General features: G+C 47.6%; 1 protein-coding gene across 7 annotated transcripts in view; it reads right to left on the bottom strand.

Annotated features, from left to right (window-relative positions):
- The window catches only part of PTPRC (protein tyrosine phosphatase receptor type C), a 94,021-nt gene that overhangs the window by 9,860 nt on the left and 64,509 nt on the right, over positions 1–19,652 (bottom strand). For all 7 annotated transcript variants that reach the window (XM_053659572.1, XM_053659569.1, XM_053659570.1 and 4 more), the window contains 12 exons: positions 18,712–18,772; positions 17,193–17,301; positions 16,247–16,281; positions 15,886–15,995; positions 14,440–14,530; positions 14,273–14,349; positions 7,533–7,569; positions 7,328–7,425; positions 6,257–6,382; positions 4,395–4,552; positions 4,064–4,199; positions 1,682–1,831 (listed from right to left, as the gene is read on the bottom strand). In XM_053659572.1, coding sequence (XP_053515547.1) covers positions 1,682–1,831; positions 4,064–4,199; positions 4,395–4,552; positions 6,257–6,382; positions 7,328–7,425; positions 7,533–7,569; positions 14,273–14,349; positions 14,440–14,530; positions 15,886–15,995; positions 16,247–16,281; positions 17,193–17,301; positions 18,712–18,772 — 1,188 coding nt within the window. The remainder of the gene's footprint in view (positions 1–1,681; positions 1,832–4,063; positions 4,200–4,394; positions 4,553–6,256; positions 6,383–7,327; positions 7,426–7,532; positions 7,570–14,272; positions 14,350–14,439; positions 14,531–15,885; positions 15,996–16,246; positions 16,282–17,192; positions 17,302–18,711; positions 18,773–19,652) is intronic.

The following is a 19,652-nucleotide window of genomic DNA, read 5'->3' as shown; positions in this document are numbered from 1 at the left end:
CGCTCCCACGGCCGGTCCCTCTGCTCGGCGGCCGTGCATTTTCTGCTCTGCCTTGGTGGGTTTTCTGCAGACACTGCACCACCTTGAACACTATGGTTCCAACCATCGCCGTCACTGCAAATCACCTCTGTTCCTCCCAGGCACTTACTCTACTGTCTCCCACCCAGAGATCGGAAGTCGTCCTGGCTACTTTCTCTGTGTGCCTTGTGTCCTTCCGCGGCTACTCGCTCCTTACCACCCCCCGGCTATCATCCCTTTGCAAACACCCTCCAATCCTTTGTCTCCTGACAGTCAAAGGGTCACGCCAGAAATCCTTGATGGAGTCAACCCAGCTTTCTGCATACACAGCACCTGTCCCCAGAGCCACCGACTGACCTCTCCTTAAACCATGACCCTAAATCTCCAGTGATCCAACCAAACCTTCCGGCACAAAACCCTGCTCCCTGTGCCTTAGTGAGATTGCTTTCCCACTGCAGACATTTTACACCCTCCCCCCACCTCGGGCATGAGCTCTTCTGTGCTCCGCTTGCTCCCGTCCCCTAAACTCACAACTGATGGCCTCCATCCCTGTTTTCTTGAGAAAGAAAAGGCAATTGCGTAAGAACTGCCTCAGTGTCCCATCACCAGTGTGCCAGCTGACCTACATCTCTGCTGTCACCGTGTGTCGTCTGTCTCTGGTGCCCAGATGGAGTTGTCTCGCTGCTCCCACCGAGTGACGGTCACTAGCCGGCTCGGGCCACCCCATCTCCTGAGCCCACCCGCACATCTCGCTTTGACTCTAGAACCGCACTGGGCACACAGCACAGACTCGATCCCGTTTGTCTAGAGAAACAACTCGCTCTTTCTTTTAGTGACTTCGCGTACGAGGGTTTCAATCAAATTCCTAAGCACGTCCACACAGTGTGTGTGCCCATGCTGTTTAGAAGGGTTAGGGTGCTGACTGGAGTTGATTTATCAGCTAAAAGAGCAAGAAGTGCACAAGGAGACCCCGAGGGGAAGGCCGCCTTGGCCTCTCCTTCCCCGTGGGGCAGGCCCACGGGGGTTGCCTGGCCTGTGGTCGCGGCACCCCTGACCCTCGGCCCCCCTCTGAGCCACAGCCTTCAACGATTCCGCCGCTGATTAAAAGCATGTTCCTGGTGGGGGAAACTCTCTGAACGGACCCACTGGGTTGTTGCCAGAAGGGTTTGGGAAACTGGGAGTCATAAGTGAGGGGGGAAGTTACAACACGTGTTTTTGAGAAGTGAGCCATTCGGAGATCACCACACCACACTCGGGGATCGCAGTGAACGGCCCCTTGCGGTGGCTTTCAGGGTAATTGCCCCATAAAAGGGTCGGGACACATGTCTCTCTCTCTCAGTTCCGTCCTCGGCTCCAGCCAGCCCCACTTCCTAAAGAGCCATAAAGCCCTCTAATGACTTCCTCTACAAACCAGAACCAGGTGCACTTTTAGGGCTGGCTGCTACATGGCCTTCGGCGGGCCACTGCGGTGGCTCTCTGCTGTTCCTTTTAACTTCATCTCGAACCCGCTTAATGGGGAGCGGTTAAAATCCTTGGCCACAGAATCAGATTTCTGCATGCCAGCAAGCCTACAAAACAACCCTGTGATCTCCACAGCCGTGGGGAACAGCACTCAGTGAAGGGTGTCTGTAAGGGCCGCCATCATCGGTGCCGCGGTTGGTACCTGGAACTCCGCCTCCAGCGGAGAGGGCTCGCTGGGCGGGTCCCGCTTCTTCAGGTTGGACAGGTACTGATGTAGCTCAGCCAGGCCCACCTCTGTCTCCCCAAACTGATTGTACTCCACCAAGGCCTGATGGATCAGGATGTACTGCGCCTGTGATTTCGGGGGAAAATACAGACGATTAACCGAGGGCTCACAGTCTTATAAGTCCCCTTTAAATAGATTACTTAGTCCCATAATTGTGCTCATATTGGGACAACGTATGGAAAAGAGTTATCTCTAATGTGTAAAGATTCTGAGAGTTGGTTCTCACACTTCCTAGGAATGTGAGCAAGTTTCATCTTCGATTTTTTTTCCAGAAAAAAAAAATAGCTTGCTAAATAGATGAGACCCCTACTGGGGACTGCCTAGCTTTTACTTTATTCCTGAAAATTAAAAAATACATATGTCTGTTATGTCCTTCAGTGACTATTACGGAGTCATTAAGTCAAATCACTGACATAGAACACTAATAAGTTTCCCATATATGAGAGAAATAAGGAAGTTTATATTCCACAAAACACATTTTTAGAAGTTTTCTAAAACTTTTTAAAACTGAGAAATTTGTTTTTTAGATGCAATATGCCAAACCCAGAAACTCCGAACTTTATCACATTTAAATAATATTTTAGAATATGAGACACATTTCTGATCAAGTTCAAGCCTCTTTTGCCCACCTCTGGTTCCCTGAGTTTGGGTGTGCCCTTCAATTCTGTGTATTTTTCCACATGAAACACTTTCTTTTTTCCCTCCGTGAACAATCAGTGTTTATACTTCTACACTAGATGCTGTGTATCTATAAGCATTGTGTGTTTTTGTGTGTTTTCTTAAAAATTACATTAGCTGTGTCCTACTGTTTCACTGGTGACTTGATTTGCTGTTTTCATCTGAGTTCTTGCCACATGAATGGGCACAGACCAAGGTTACTCCTGTCAAGGTCAGTGTGGCGGGTTCCTGGAGAGTCCACTTCTCCACTGATAGACACTTTGGGTGTTTCCAACTTCCTAGCTGTCCCAATGCCGCGGGATGCAGTGAACACCCTAGTGTGTGTTTCCGGCTGTGACCTCGTAAGTGCTTCTCTTGGGAACCTCCAGTGCATGTGGGATTGAGGAGTCAAGTGCGGACGTTGTCACTAAAAGCCACCACCTAACAGTTACTGGCTCCAAGCAAGTGCTGGGCACTTGTCTAAGTGCCCTACTTGAGTCACCGTTTGTCCTAACTCTGTAAGGTGAATCCTGCCCCTAGCCCCATGTCACAGATGAATTAAATGAAGGACGGGTACATTACAACTTTTAAAAGGATGCACAGTACTAGGAATTAGGAGCAAGTTTTGTGTGAACACGACTGCCCCAGTCCGGAGGAGTGAGGGTTAAAGGGGCTCTGAGGACCCTCCCTGTTCATGCCAGAGCTGTGACCTTCACTGGGAAAGCCAAATACAGCACCATCCCCCGGGAGAACTGGCCCTGCTCCCGGGGAGATGAGTACCTTTTGATCTTTAGCTGTGCCCTTGGGAAAATCAGTTAATTATTCAAAACCACACTAGACCCTTGGTGCGTAGCCACTTTTGTCTGAAACATATTTACTCACAGCCCCCAAAGTGAGACTTTGGAATCCCACCCGAGGGAAGGATGCTTCTTTCAGAACTGTTCCCAGATAAACCTTGAAACATGGAAATGAAGATCTCAAGGAGGATTAGCAACAGGGGAGTGGGAGGAGGGGAAGGGGGGAGAAGGTACAGAGAATAAGTAGCATAGATGGTAGGTAGAAAATAGATAGGGGGGAGGGCAAGAATAGCATGGGAAATATAGAATCTAAAGAACTTGAGACACGTGGTCATAAACTAAAGGGGGGGATGGTGGGGAGGAGGGAGTAGGGTGGAGGGGAATGAAGGAGGGAAATAGAACAACTGTAATGGCATAATCAATAAAAATAAATAAATTAAAAAAAAAAAAAGGAGCAAGGTTTGAACACGGGAGGTCTAGTTCCCCAAAGCAAGGTCTTAACCACGGTACTATCCTGTCTCCTTAGTTTTCATTTTGTGAGATGCTGCCAAATGGACTTTCAGTATTTTTATTCTTTTCCCACTATGGTATGTGTAGGTGGTATTACACTATTAAAAATATATTTTTTTCAGTCATCTTCCTCCACTGTACACTCAGCCACAAATGCAAATGCTTCCAGGGTTGGTGCTTAGCACACGCTTTAGTTGTCAGGAATTAAAGTGAAAATGATGTTCACCCACTGGTTGAGATTGAGAAGAGTTTGCGTTTCCTTAACGATCCCCCACTTCCACCCCCAAAAATCCAAGTCAGGGAGCCAAAGCGAGAACAGCGAGTGAGAACGGACCTCGACTTGCACCATCAGGCACCTCTGCCGCCGCAGCTTGACCACGTAGCCGTACACGTCCACCTTGTTCTCGGCCTCCAGACCCTCCAGCATGGCGTCGATGCCGATGTAGGTGCCGGTGCGCCCCACGCCGGCACTGGGCACAGAAACAGGGCAGCAAGTCAGGTCATGGTCATGGTCATGGCCATGGTGGGGCCGGGTGCGGAAAAGCCAACACGGGTGAAGCAGAGAAAAGAGGTTGAGCTTCTCCGCACAGACTGCCCCCAGTACAACCACTGCCCACAGGGGGTGTCCCTCACGGGGGCCGGGGCTCGTGGCTGGAGCCCCTCACCTGCAGTGCACCACAATGGGGCCACTGAAGAAGTTGCTGAAGGCGTTCACCCTCCTGCGCAGTTTGAGGAGCAGGTGGGGGTCCTCGGGCACCCCGTGGTCTGGCCAGCTGGTGAACTGGATGTGGGTGACCTCCCTTCCAGCCGTCTTCTCCTTTTTCTAGTCAAGAGATCACATGTTCCGTGAGTTTATTTTTTCTCCAAAACCAACCACCGACATAAATAAGAGAAAGGGGCAACCAGTACGAAGAACTCCCCCTGCACGTTTTTTCAGTTGTGGCTACATCTTCTTCTCTAACGAATAGCAGTCACCATGATGTCACACACGACTGGCACACACTAGCCCGTCGGCAGCCACTTACCAGGAAGCTAAGTGAGGGACCTGAGTGTTGCTGAGATTGCCACGAACTTTCCTGCCACCACGTCAAACACACACACACACACAGGCACCCACAGAGACATGGGGCCGTGGGGGGCGGGCGTGCAAACACAAGGCCCTTCTCACAACCAACTGAAATATTTCCGCTCCGTGGGCCAGCGAACAGGACACCTGTCCCGCACAGAAAGTCTGGCCAATGGTTAGATTAAACTCTATTTCCCAGGCCCCCTCATCTTAGAAATGTCAACTGTGAACAGAGAACTGAGGACAGGCAGCCTGGATTACGGCTCAGTTTGGTTCCCATTTCAAGGCACCGTGAGAAGGGGTGGAATTCATGGTTCTCTGACCAGGGGGGAAGAGGGGCCACCTACGTTTCCATAACAGAAGAGACAACAGAACCTGGTTGGCTGTACTTTGCTGACAGGGAGTAAGTTAACCAAGAACAGGGACATCAACTGGTCAAGGTAACCAGATTGGCATTGACCTCTACATGTTACCCGTGTGTACGGGCTCGGGCCCTCGTGACTTATTCGACCACGAGCCATTGGTGGGAGTCTTCCACAGCCTTCTGTGGGTGTGACAATTGGTGAGACCAGGGAAACCTTGGAGGACCTTGGGGTAAGTACACAATTAATGTTTTTTTTTTTAATTGCAGAAGATACATCTGGACTATAAAGAAATACAATTTAGATGACTGAAAACCCTTCTTTCATAAGTGAAATTCAGAGAAAATTTCAAACCGGTCTGGAAAGACCTCTAATTTTAAGATTTATTTAGATATCCTTCACATACCATAATTTATTCATTTAAAGTGTAATTTTTTAATTATATCAACAGAGTTGTAAAGTCATCACCACTACCTAATTCCAGGATATCCCCACCCCACCCCCACACGGAAAAATCCTCACTTCTTAGCTGTCATTCAAAAAGTCTGCTCCACCCCCTCGGTCCCAAAGCAATTGCTAACCAGCTTTCTGTCCACGACTCTGCCTGTCCTAGACTTTTTGTAGCTGGAATCACACACACGTGTGAAGGCCTCCATTTCTAATTACTCGTTAAGAACACACTGATAGTTTTCCGAATGTGCTTTTCCAAAGCACAGCTTTGTGCTTTTTGCAGTAATCTCTAATCGTGCCTTAGGTATAGATATTCTCCCCATATTGGTGATAAACCCACTGAGAACAGAGACCATTGCATCATTCAGAAAGTCAGTCACCAATTCAACACACTTCATGAACTCTACCTTGTACCTCATGAGTCAGCGTTAGAAATAGCTCTGATATCACTTGAGCAAACCTTACTTTCACCGGTGACTTATCTTGACCCTGATGGCTTTGGATAGTCTTCCCACCCAAATTTCCCCCCTGCAGGTCAGAAAACATCGTTTCTCCCAAGTATAGTTCAACTCCTCACACCGAATAGTCCATGGTCGCATTTTGGGGTGAAGGGTACACAGATGAAAGGGAGGCAGTGGGACACACTCACATTGGTGATGCTGAACTTCTGGATGATGTAGTCCGGGCAGGTTTTGTGCTCACTGATCCTCACGAGGACGTCTCCGTACTCCCGGGCGCCTTCGCCCATGGACGGCCAATACTCTGCGCACTTGTTCTGTCGTTCAGAAACCACCAGTCATTCCAGCTTCCCACTTAAACAAGTGTGTTTGTTACACATTCTTTAGACAGCAATACTCAAATAGGAACTAAGTCACGGAAATTCTCAAAATATCCATCTGTTCTTCCTTAAACCCACGCACGCCTTGCGATGGGAGATGGAAGCTCCAGATGGCTTCCGTCTGCCGTGACCAGGTCCTGAGAAGGAGCTTCCTCCTGCTTTGCAGAGGGCGCCCCGCACGGGGGTCGCTGCCTCATGAGGGAGGGCAGCAAAGTGACCTGGTGGCCGGCGGCTCAGTTTGTGGTGACCCATGGGGGGGCTTTCCCTGCTTATAGAGTCGCGTTATGTGAGTGACCCCGTCTGCCTGAGGTCAGTTCTGCGTCAAGTATTCATAAGCACCTGTGACACTGGCTCAGAGATGTGCGGAACTCGCCCTGACCCGTGTGGCTCAGTGAGTTGGGTGTCATCCTGCATAGCGAAACGTCACCAGTTCAATTCCCAGTCAGGGCACCGGCCTGGGCTGTGGGTCGGTCCCCATTCGGGGTGGGCACGAGAGGCACTGGTCGACGCTTCTGATCAGTGTTTCTGTCTCACATCAATGTTTCTCTCCCTCTCTTTCTCCATCCTTTCCCCTCTCTCTATAAATAAATAAAATCTTTAAAAAGAGAACTGTGCTGAACTAACGACAATACCGTCAAGACATAGGAATCCCATTTGAGCCCATCAGGAAGGTTTAAACTTTATTCACATGTACATAGAGGCACACGTGCAGAGATTTTATTTCTGTACATGTATGAGAAATCTCAGTCGAGTGTCACGCTGCGTAGAATGGAGAGCCGTCTCCTTTAGTTGTGGAACACGTGTGCGTGGCCTTAGGAAAGGCTCCCCAACACCGTCCTTTCCTAACCCAGCTCCTGCTCCGAGAACCTTCCGGGTCCTTACCCTGTTCCCTTCCTCGCATCGTGTGACCATGACAATCACCGTGGCCTTCTGTTCCCAGATCATCCTCCAGAAATCACCAACCGTTTCATCCCTGGGACCTAGGAGGTGAACAAATGCCAACTAAGAATTCTCTCTCTCTCTCTCTCTTTTTTAAAGGGCTGTAAAACGAGGCTTCCGAAGGACACTGAACAGCCAGGGAGGTTACCTTGTGCAGCGATGTACTTCCTGGGTTCTTTGAAACCCTGTTGAAAACACACACAAAGGAACAAGTCATTCACGGAACCCGAGGGGCCCCTCTGCTGCCATCGGGAGTGGAAGGCAGTCACCCCAGAGCTGCTGCCTGCCTCTTGGCCGTGGGTTTCCCTGGGCATTTGCAATCTCAAAGGGGGCACAATAGGGCATTTGACTGTGCTAAAGGTGTCAGGTGGCATTAACAAACCATCGTCAGGACTCCATGTGTCTGTCTTTGCTCTGCACCCAGAACAACCTGGAGAAGCCAGGCTTCCTTCCCGGCTGCGGCGGCGCAGCAGTTCACAGGAGTCGACTCGCACCACCTGCCACGACTCAGGCCTCCTGACCAGACGTGTCGTGACTTTGGGGACTGTTCCTCAGTTTCTTTTACTAAGTCGTCCTGAGGTTACACTCGCCTACCTAGACTCCGTTCTAGAGAAGTGGTACATAATGTTCACCTCATCATCTGCAAAGGTCTGCTCTCCCTACTCCTGCTACCGAGGGGAAGAAGGGCTACGAAGGCAGTCATGATCCTGGGCTAATTTCTCCCAGGTTTTCCGAATTCCTTCAATTTAGCTCATTAATCAGGAAAGCCCTGCAGAGAGAGAGACTCTGCCACAAAATGGAACCCACAAGACGGAGCCGCCGGTGGACACACTGTGCCTCCTCGCACAACCAAAAGAAGGACAACAACAAATTTAAAAACAAAAACCAACCAGAACTGCAGGAAAATTGAACTGTAGGGAAGTCCAACAACCAAGGAGTTAAAGAAGAAACGTTCACCCAGACCAGTAGGAGGGGCGGAGAGGGGCAGCCAGGTGGCGAGAAGGCACGGCCACACGGCAGCTGGAGGACCCGGGCAGGCGAGGCGGTGGCTGGTGGACCGGGCGAGGTGGCGGCCAGCAGACCGGGCAGTCCCACATTTGCGAGCAGATAAAACAAGAGGAACAACCGAGGATCGAGACAGACCACACAATCCCGGGCTCCAGCAGGGAAATAAAGCCTCAAACCCTTGATTGAAAACAGCTGTGGCGGTAGCAGCAGCAGCAGGAGAAATGCCCAGCCTCACAGCAGAGCTCGTGGGAGAGACCCACAGGGTCCTAGAACGTACACAAATCCACCCACCTGGAAATCGGCATCAGAAGGGCCCAGTTTGCTTGTGGGAAGCCGGGGAACTGACTGAAAACCAGCAGAGAATTGAGCGCCATAGTTCCGTCTTGGACCCCGCCCCCACGTACAGCATCACAACCCAGTGACGTGGGCTGCCCCGCCCCGTGAGCACCTAAGCCTCCACCCCTTATACGTAACAGGTGTGACTAGACAAAAAAAATGGCCCAAATGAAAGAACAGATCAAAGCTCCAGAAAAAATACCACTAAGTGATGAAAACATAGCCAACCTATCAGATGCACAGTTCAAAACACTGGTGATTAGGATGCTCACAGACTTGGTTGAATTTGGTCACAAAATAGAGGGAAAAGTGAAGGCTATGAAAAGTGAAATGAAGGAAAAGGTACAGGGAACCAACAAGGAAACAGACTCAAATCAATGGTTTGGACGAGAAGGAAGAAATAAACAGTCAACCAGAACAAAATGAAGAAACAGGAATTCAAAAAATGAGGAGAGGCTTAGGAACCTCCAGGACAACTTTAAATGTTCCAGCATCTGAATCATAGGGGTGCCAAAAGGAGACGAGGAAGAGCAAGAAATTCAAAACTTATTCGAACAAATAATAAAGGAGAACTTCCCCAATCTGGCAAAGGAAATAGACTTCCAGGAAGTGCAGAAAGTTCAGAGAATCCCAAAGAAGTTGGACCCAAGGAGGACCACACCAAGGCACATCATAATTATGTTACCCAAGATCAAAGAGAAGGAGAAAATCTTAAAAACCGCAAGAGAAAAGGAGACAGTCACCTACAAAGGAGTTCCCATCAGACTGTCAGCGGATTTCTTAAAAGAGACCTTACACTGGACTTCCGCCAAGATGGAGGCACAGGTGGAGACGCTGTGCCTTCTCACACAACCAAGTTTAGAGACAACTAAATATTAGCAACAGAAAACACAGCCAGAACACAGAAAATTGAACTTTTTGGAAGTCTGTAAACAACAAATTCTTCAGTCTGACCAGTAAGGGGCGAAACCAGCAGCTGGTGGAGCGGGGTTGCACAGGAAAACTCCGTCAGACGGACTCAGGCGCGCGCAGAATCCAGGCGCAGGGTTGGACCTGGTGGGCAACTCAGCGAGCGACCGCAGGGAAACAGCGAGGGAGCAGGGCTGCGGGTTGACTGTGGTCGCGCATTGGTGCGCAGGTAGACAAGCGAGGGAGTGGGCGATTGGACGAGAGCCAGCAGCCCCAGCGGCAAGCAGCGGTGGAGGGCGCCGCCATTTCCCTGCTCTGACCCCACCTGCACATACAGAGTCATAACCCAGCGACTCTGAGTGGCCCGGCCCAGGTGAACCACCTAAGGCTCTGCTCCTACCCAGCAGTGCAAAACAGCAGAGGGGGCCGCCATTTCCCCGCTCTGACCACGCCCCCACATACAGCGTCACAACCCAGCGACCTGGGAGTCCAAGGCTCCGTTCCTCACACTTAAAGGGCACGAACAGACCAAAAATGGCTCAAGAACAGCTCAAAGCCCCGGAACCTATAAATCTAAGCGATGAAGAAATAGCAAAACTCTCAGACGCACAGTTTAAAACACTGGTGATCAGGATCCTCACAGAACTGGATTATAGCCACAAATTAGACAAATATATGAAGGCGAAACTAATTGAAATGAATGGAATTGCACAGGACACCAATAGCAATGAAAAGGAAACTGGGACTCAAATCAATGGAGTGGACCAGAAGGAAGCAAATAATGGCCAAACAGAAAAGAGTCAAGAAGCAAGAATTCAAGAAATGAGGAGAGTCTTAGGAACCTCCAGGACATCTTTAAATGCTCCAACATCCAAATTATAGGGGTTCCAGAAGGGGAAAAGGCACAGTCACCAGTAGAAAAGTTATTTGAACAAATAATAAAGGAGAATTTCCCCAATCTGGCAAAGGAAATAGACTTCCAGGAAATCCAGGAAGCTCAGAGAGTCCCAAAGAAGTTGGACTCAAGAAGGAACACACCAAGGCACATCATCATTACATTAGCCAAAATTAAAATGAAGGAGAGAATCCTAGAAGCAGCAAGAGCTAAGGGGACAGTCACCTACAAAGGAGTCCCCATCAGACTGTCAGCTGATTTCTCAAAAGATACCTTCCAGGCAAGAAGAGGCTGGAAAGAGGTATTCCAAGTCATGAAATCCAAAGACCTACAACCAAGATTGCTCTATCCAGCAAAACTTTCATTTAGAATGGAAGGACAGATAAAGTGCTTCTCAGATAAGATCAAATTCAAGGAGTTCATCATCACCAAGCCCTTATTATATGAAATGTTAAGGGGACTTATCTAAGAAGAAGAAGTTAAAGAAACATGAACAGTGAAAGGACAACAAACTCACAGTTATTAACAAGCACACCTAAAACGGAAGCAAACTAAAAGGACAGCTAGATCAGGAGTGGAAACATAGAAATGAAGATCTCAAGGAGGGTTCAACAGGGGAGTGGAAGGAGGAGAGGGGGGGAGAAGGTACAGAAAATAAGTAGCATAGACAGTAGATAGAAAATAGATGGGGGGGCAAGAATAGCATGGGAAATATAGAATCTAAAGAACTTGAGACACATGGTCATAAACTAAAGGGGGTAATGGTGGGGAGGAGGGAGTAGGGTGGAGGGGAATGAAGGGGGGAATAGAACAACTGTAACAGCATAATCAATAAAAAAATTTAAAAAAAAAAGAAAGAAATTTAAAAAAACCACCCAAAAAAAACCAAACTGTTTTCTCACCCATCAGATACTACTCCCTAATCTTTTTAATTATAACTCACCTCTTTAAATCCTTTAAGTTAAATCCACAAAGCTATCTAAATAGATATTGCATATGGATTTAACAAAAATAGCAGTTGTATATTTTCATTTTTATATCTTTCGAATTTTCTGTAATTCTTACATGAATGTAATTTTCATTACTTTCAAAATGAAAATAATAAAACTTACTTAACGATTTCAGCTTTCTCAAAAACTCTTCAAGCTATGCTTACAAAACACAGAAGGCTGCCTCTTAAACTGGCATCTTTTTTTGTTTCAACACTTAAATCTCCAGTCTGTATTAATTCATAGATATAACAAAACAAAACTATCAATAACTTAACTGTCCAAATGAGAGGGGTGGTCAAAAAAATTTGACCTCTCCATTCCATGGGAACCTATGTAGTCACTGAAAATATTTTCAATACTTAGTCGCACTAGAAAAATGCTTAGCATCACTTGAAAACTCTAGATACAAACTACACAGTAGAACCCCCATTTTAAAATGTGCATTTGTAAGGATCCCAGAGGATAGAGGAAAAGGCTATAGTAATTTCTACTTTCTTCTGTATTCTTCTGTGTTTTACAAAAAAAAAAAAAAAAAAAAAGAAACCTTACAGACAAGAAGGGGCTGGAAAGAAGTATTCCAAGTCATGAAAGGCAAGGACCTACATCCAAGATTGCTCTATCCAGCAAAGCTTTCAATTAGAATGGAAGGGCAGATAAAGTGCTTCCCAGATAAGGTCAAGTTAAAGGACGTTATCATCTACAAACTCTTATTATATGAGATGTTAAAGGGATTTATCTAAGAAAAAGAAGAAGATAAAAAATATGAACAGTGAAAGGACAGCAAACTCACAACTACCAACAACCAAACCTAAAAAATCAAAAACAGAAGCAAACTAAGCCAACAACTAGGATAGAAACAGAATCACAGAAATGGAGATCACATGGAGGGTTATCAGTGGGGGACGGGAGGGGGGGAGTGGGGGGAAAAGTGCAGGGAGTAAGTAGCATAATCGGTAGGTAGAAAACAGACAGGGGGAGGTTAAGAATAGTATAGGAAATGGAGAAGCCAAAGAACTTATATGCATGACTCATGGACATGAACTAAGGGGGTGAATGCTGGAGACAGGGGGTACAGGGTGGAGGGGAATAAAAGGGGGAAAATGGGACAACTGTAATTAGCATAACCAATAAAATGTATTTTAAAAAAAAGGATGAGGCCCAGTCACACAGGCCACAAAAATGCCATGATTAATTTCAGTCACTTCCTGAACCTTCGTGTGACACAGGACAACTCCTGCATCCACTTATGTGACAGGCAGTCACTGTGGGGCTGCGCCATGCCAGCCTGCAAAAACCGGCCAGGTACATGGCTCTAAACATATGTGTTATGTTCACATATGCCATATAGTATCACAACTTAGTATCACAACTGCCATATATATTTGAACAGAAAATAGAGTGGGTTTTCTCCCCCAAAGACTATCTAAATTCTGGTAAAAATAAAAAGTCAAAGGGAGCATAATAATTCCGCTGACCCCTTTGTTTTGCACCCCCAGCCGCTGCAGCCATGAAAGAAGGCGTTTCTGTGGTTGTAAGCCGCCCACTCCACGCTCGTGAGGCTTGGCCTGGGAAACCAATGTGTTGCGGAGCTGCTAAATATACTCACATCATTTGATCATTTCATCTGCTCCACTAAAAGTTTGTATATTTGAGTAGGTCAAAACAAACAAACAGAAAAAAAAGCCCCTTAATTTGAATTGCTTTTTCTTGAAGAAAAGTGACTCTTCATAATGATATTATATACAAGGTCCGGCACAAATAATGCTCCCTTTTATTACCAAATCTTTTTATTAGAAAATCGTAAGCATGTCATTCTGTAACATCCCAATGTCACCCTCAAGCACACCAGGTGACATTTTAGGTGAAAGGTTTAAATTAAAACTACAAATGATTACACCCACATTATCCCCCCACCAACCACACTCAAGCAGGTGTTACTTCTGCCGGACGCTGTATATCCAACATAGAAGGTTTTAGGTAAATTAAGGTCCAGAAAGGTGTGAATAGTATGTTAGCATTTTTGGATCAAGCAGAGAATAATGAATTTGAGAGTTTTCATGTTCCCAGAGAGAGGTACTTGGGGTGGATACGTAGGAGTCTAGCTGGTGGATGAAGGCATGGGTCAAAGGGTAGGCGGGTGAAACAAATATTCTCTCCAGTTTCTCTATAAATGTATTCTGCTTAAAAATTTGCAGTGTGTGTCATGTATTACTCATCTAACAATTATATAGTAAACCCCATTTTTAACTATTTTTGGGTAAATTCCCATACATGGTGTTTGTGTTTGAATGACCAGAGTGAGCGGACAATGCGGGTCAGGAGAACCCCCTGCTGACCTGGCGGTGCCGTGTCCTGGACGCACAGCGGTGTGGGGCCAGGCAGCAGGGGCCTGAGTCCCAGCTCAGGCCTCCCCCCCTCAAACCAGGACTAGGCAACTAAATACCCAGAGCCCCCCACTGCCCACCTGTACAATGACAATGCACACAGGTAGAGCCAATGTGGGCTCCGGTGAGAAATCCCTGCCTAGACCACCCAGCCTAATATCCTGGGACCAGGAGTATTTTGATTCTTAGTATCACTTTGTCTGCAGAGAAAAATCTTATGCCACACAGAGCAAATGACAAGTACATTAGTGATTTTGTTGTTTGGAGCAGTGACATCATGCAACAGCTCTAAAATCTTGCCGTGACAAGGAGGGATGGAAGGCCAATGACACAGGCGTGCAGTGACCCTGCAGTTGGTACTCACGTCAATGTAGCTGGCGTTGATGTAGTTGGACCCTGCGTCACCGTTTATTTCTGACAGCTCGACACGGTTGTAATCATCTGTCCGAGGGAAAGGAAGGCCAGTGAGCGCGACAGTGAGTCACCGAGCAGCCCGCCCCCGGGGCGACCCCGCTCTCAAGGGCGGCTCACAGGGAAGGATGTCCACGTATCGGTTCTTATTCTGGTTACAGGACTTCCGAGCCTCCTTGATGGGGAATTTGCTGAACACCCGAGGGATGCTCTGAAAGAGACAAGGACCCCCCGGTCACCGCGGGCTCCCGGCACAGCGTCAGCCTCACCGGCCGTGGCATGGGAAGCGGACGGGCGGGGTAGCCTGCTGCCTCGATGCTGACAGGCAAGTTGCGTGCGGCCACTGAAATGAACTTGGAGGAATGAGGCAAAAAACACTAAAAAAACCCCGAACAAATTCCGCACTTGGAGACTAAATCCTCAGTGACAGGGAATTCAGCCTGAATCGTCCTCCCACTTCTGCAGTCATTCAGAAGCACCACTGTTGCAATAACTACCGAGGGTGTCAGACGGGTGCTTGACCCACTGGGGTGATGGCTTTGTATGTTCTACAGCTGTCTGATCTCGGGCCGTACACCTGGAAATACGGCATGGTTGTTCACCAACTGCAGTGTAAACGTAAAAGAGGAAAAGCAAACAGACAGTCACAGACTCAGACAACAGCACAGTGGGGGTGGTTACCAGCAGGAAGGGGGAGGGGAGCAGTTAAGGGTTAAGGTGGCCAAATAAATGGTGATGGAGGCAGATTTGACCTTGGGTGGTGAACACAGCGCCATCTACAGGTGACGTGACATAGAATTGTACCCTTGAAATCTGTGTGATCTCATTCACCAATGTCACCCCAATACATTTAATTAATAAATAAAGAAATAAGAAAAAGAAGTTAAAAAAACATGAACAGTGAAAGGACAGCAAACTCACAGTTATCAACAACCACACCTAAAACGAAAGCAAACTAAAAGGACAGCTAGATCAGGAGCGGAAACATAGAAATGAAGATCACATGGAGGGTTAGCAACAGGGGAGTGGGAGGAGAAGGGGGGAGAAGGTACAGAAAATAAGTAGCATAGACAGTAGATAGAAAATAGATGGGGGGAGGGTAAGAATAGTAGGAGAAATATAGAATCTAAAGAACTTGAGACACATGGACATAAACTAAAGGGGGGTAATGGGGATGGGGGGTAGGGTAGAGGGGAATGAAGGGGGGAATAGAACAACTATAATGGCATAATCAATAAAATAAATAAATAAAGAAATATATATGTATATATAAAACTCGAAGACAAAAAGCAAAACATAAGTTGGGTGATTACTGAGAATCCCAGGACAACACCAGCCACGTAAGTCTTGTGGCACAATTTCATCACGTGTATGAACGACGAAGCCTTCGTCTGGAATGTGGACCCGTGTCCTGTGGGTCTCTCTTCCAGCCTGTCAGTTTCGGCTGCGAGAATCCGCTGTGATGGTGTCGCGACATTGCATGTGGCATGTTACTGAGGCAAATTTCAGCGGGGGGTCTTGCTCGCTGTGGAAGCTCTCCCCTCGCAACCCACAAAGAGCACCCACCTGGAACTCGGCCAGGAAAAGTCTCCCCTCGTCTGCAATCTTTCTCTTGTAGGTTTCCAGCAACACGTCGGCGTGGATGGGATCCACGCTCATCAGCTGCTTCTCATCATCTTTAAGCAGATGAAAGGGTCAAGGCCAGTGTTACCAGTCGCTCAAAGGCTCACTCTCCTGCCACTAAATTTACATCTCGGATTTAATCCTTGCTCATTACCTAAGTACGTGGAAGCTTTGTCCTGGTGTCAACAGGGGCAGCCCAAGTTAGACAAAAAGGGTGGGATTCTTATTTTAAATGTGGGGATTCAAATGTGGGGCGGGGGGGGGGAGCTGCGTAATTCTTCAGTTTAAAAATAGGCAAACTTACCCCTTTCGACGAGTTCCTGTTGTTCATCTAAATTGCTGCGAAACGAGAAATGTAAGTTTCTAGTCTGAAACATGGAGTTCAGTGGGCATTTAACTCATATTTAATAAATATGTTTAAAAAAGGAGGAGATGGAGGCAGGGAGGATAATGAGGGAAGAGAGGAGAGAAGAGGAGGGAAGGGGAAGTGGAGAGGGAGAGGAAGTAGAGGGGGAGAGGGAGAGGAAGTGGAGGGGGAGAGGGAGAGGAAGTGGAGGGGGAGAGGAAGGGGAGGGGGAGAGGAAGGGGAGGGGGAGAGGAAGTGGAGGGGGGAGAGGAAGTGGAGGGGGAGAGGAAGGGGAGGGGGAGAGGAAGTGGAGGGGGGAGAGGAAGTGGAGGGGGAGAGTAAGGGGAGGGGGAGAGGAAGTGGAGGGGGAGAGGAAGTGGAGGAGGAAGTGGAGGGGCCAGGGGAGGGGCCAGGGGAGGAAGGGGCGGGAAGAAGATGGGGAGGATGATGGAAGAGGTGGGGAGTAAAGCGGAAGGAAAAGGGAGGCAGGAAGAAAACCAAGGATTATCTGTTCATCTGAGACAAGTGACGAAATTATTTTACTTTAAAACTCCTCTGTTTCATAAAGCGTGATCGTCCCTGGCCAAGAGGCTACAATCCATCCCTAAGCAGCTTTCTCCTTTCTTTTGTCATCATCATCCCTCTGACCCGCTCTGTATGGACGGACGGACACACATCCTTGTCCCTGGTTATTATTACAACCAGTCCATACTGTGACCCGTGAATGTAGGAAATGCTAATGTTTACTGCAGCCCAACGAGGCCGTGCTGAAGAGCTTCCACCCAGGGCTCAGTGATGGCCTAGGCCCCCTGCGGTCTCCGCCTCCCCCTTCCTCACGGGCCGGGGCCTTCATCACTACCACCATAATGGTTACCACGGTGTATCTTTGGAAATCAGCGCTCACCTGGATCTCCTCTTGTGCAGGTCATAGATTTTGTAGAGAACAATGAGCAGGGCTACTGTGGTCACCACAATCAGAAACACGAGAAACCCGATCAGCGCCTTAGAATTATCTAGAAACGAAACATAGCACATGAAGAGAGAGGATTACGGCATCGAGTGAGCCGGATCCTTGGGCTCATCACCTTGCCAGTGTGTAACACTTTAATATTTTCACTTATTTTGTAGTTTTCAAAAAAAAAAAAGCAGCATAGGAGGCAGAGGAGTTGGGCAGGGCAAGAACCCGGGCACAGACATGCCCCACGCGCCCAAGCAACAGCAGGACTCCCGTGATCCGGGGAGTGCGAGGGTCGGATTTGGGGGTCACTGAAAACCGTGTGAAGGCCAGGTTGGTGTGAGCTAGGTGTGCGGCCCCTGTAGGATGTGGACTAGAGGAGAAAGAGACTCCACTCCCGCATTTCACAGACATTTGTGAACACACGTTGTGAATCCCTCGGTCCAGGCGAACCGTGACTGGTCCAGCCCAGGTCCAAAGCCCTGCAGTGGGGAAAACAGCCCCGCACCTAATATGAGGAGTTTTCTGTTCTACGTCTGAGCCGCTGCAGCCAGATTTCTACGTGAGCCTTAGTCCGGCAGAATGCAAAGGCAGCTGACTTTGTATCTTCCCTCTCGGGCAAACGAGGCATCAGGGACAGCCACATGCACACATGAGACAGCGCAGGAAGTGGCCAGGAGAGAGACAGACCCAGAGCTTTCCGCTGAGTTTACTCGCCATGTTGCCAAGTGGGGAGCCCTACAAACCGTGACCCAAGCCTCCCCCCCCAGCCCAGCCCAGCCCAGCTGGCAACGCCAGGAACTCCAGACAGGGCGGCAGGCCACACATCTGGGAATGTCTTTCTCCAACCGGGAACCCCTCGGTGTGACTCGCGGCAGTTCTGCAGGGGGTGGGGTGCTGTTATTCTCATGACGATGATGACATTTTATGTGGGGTTTTTTTCTGCGTGCGCATTTATGTTGCTCGAAATACTTTGAATGTTATTGCTAGAAAATTAAGTAGCCATCTTATTACAAGGTGATAGTGATCTTCGCTTTAGTGTGGCAACTCAGGGGCAGAGGAGTGACCGGCACCTGCTTCTGCCCCGGGGACTGGTGAGGGACAGAATGGGGTAAAATAGGCCCCAACCTCCAAAGCACATGGAACAAACCCACTTTGTTCCGAACACGATCAAAGTCAGAGATGTAAGCCTAACTTAACAGTCTGTGCGGGTCAATTCTCTTAGGACTGAAATTTCATGAAACTGATACTCTTTGAATAATTGAATTTCCTTGTTTGCGTTTAAGATGCTGTATTTCAGTATGATGCTCAGCTATGCGATTCTTCAGATAACATAAACTCCTGTGCTTGTAAAATATATGTCATTTAAACATGTAATAATTGGACATGGCATGAACATAAAAACTTGAGCTTTGTATGTGTGTTCTCGTATTTTTGAATATGAACATAGCAAAGAGTGATCACTTACATGATGTTGATCCAGGAGCAGACGCCGTGGGTCCATTGTGCACCCCGTTGTTCAAAAAGATCTAAATTTCAGTAACAAAAGAGAAGCTCGTTTTCTCATGTGAATTTATGTATTATAATGCAACATATACATTTCTCATGCAACAGTTTTCATTCTCATTAAAAATATACTGGCTACCTTTAATTTCAAATGGAAACTTGAGGGCAATGAATGTCAGTATATTTTTTTTTACCAGATATGGTTTAAAAGAAAGTGTTTAACCGTGAAAGATAAAGAAATCTTAGCCCATTTAGCAATGACATTATATCAAGAATAAAGAAGCAGAAGGAATAAAATCCAGCACTTCAAACCACTCATGGCTTAAAGTTAAATTCCCTATTAATCGGCTAATGTCTTCACATTTTATTTTGAAATACACATCTACCACTCAGTGTCAACGGGAGCAACACAGAAAAGGCACACGAAAGTCTTCCAGTGGCGAATAAGGAAGCACTAGAATTAATGGTCTCAGTGTTGCTCTTCGCGGGAGTCAGGCCACCAGCACCGCAGTGGCAATGTCCCAGGCTCTGAGTGACATGGGGCACAGGGCACCCTAGTGACGCCATCAGCCTCAGTGCCTGCATCTCGTGAGATCGGACACAAAGGCAGCAAAACCCATTTAGAAGCGCGGGGGAAGAAGGCAGAGTGGCAAAAAAACCAAAACCCAAACCAAAATCCACCACCCACATGGAAGTAAGAATAAATTTAGTGAAAAAGGTTAAGCGAATCACATCTTTGAAGAGACTAATGACAAATAAAAAAATTTTGCAGACTTATTAATCTGGAAAATATATACCTAATCATGAACCCTGTGGAGGGTGTGTAACCTCCCCAGAAGCCTCAGAATATTCATGCACATGTATCAGATAATGAACTGTAAGAAATACTTCAGAAATTCCAAA

The sequence above is a fragment of the Artibeus jamaicensis genome, unplaced genomic scaffold (genome assembly GCF_021234435.1).
Source record: "Artibeus jamaicensis isolate MK-2021 breed Jamaican fruit bat unplaced genomic scaffold, CSHL_Jam_final scaffold_754, whole genome shotgun sequence".
In the NCBI taxonomy this organism is placed as follows: Eukaryota; Metazoa; Chordata; class Mammalia; order Chiroptera; family Phyllostomidae; genus Artibeus; species Artibeus jamaicensis.
This window is presented reverse-complemented; position numbering and strand designations above follow the sequence as displayed.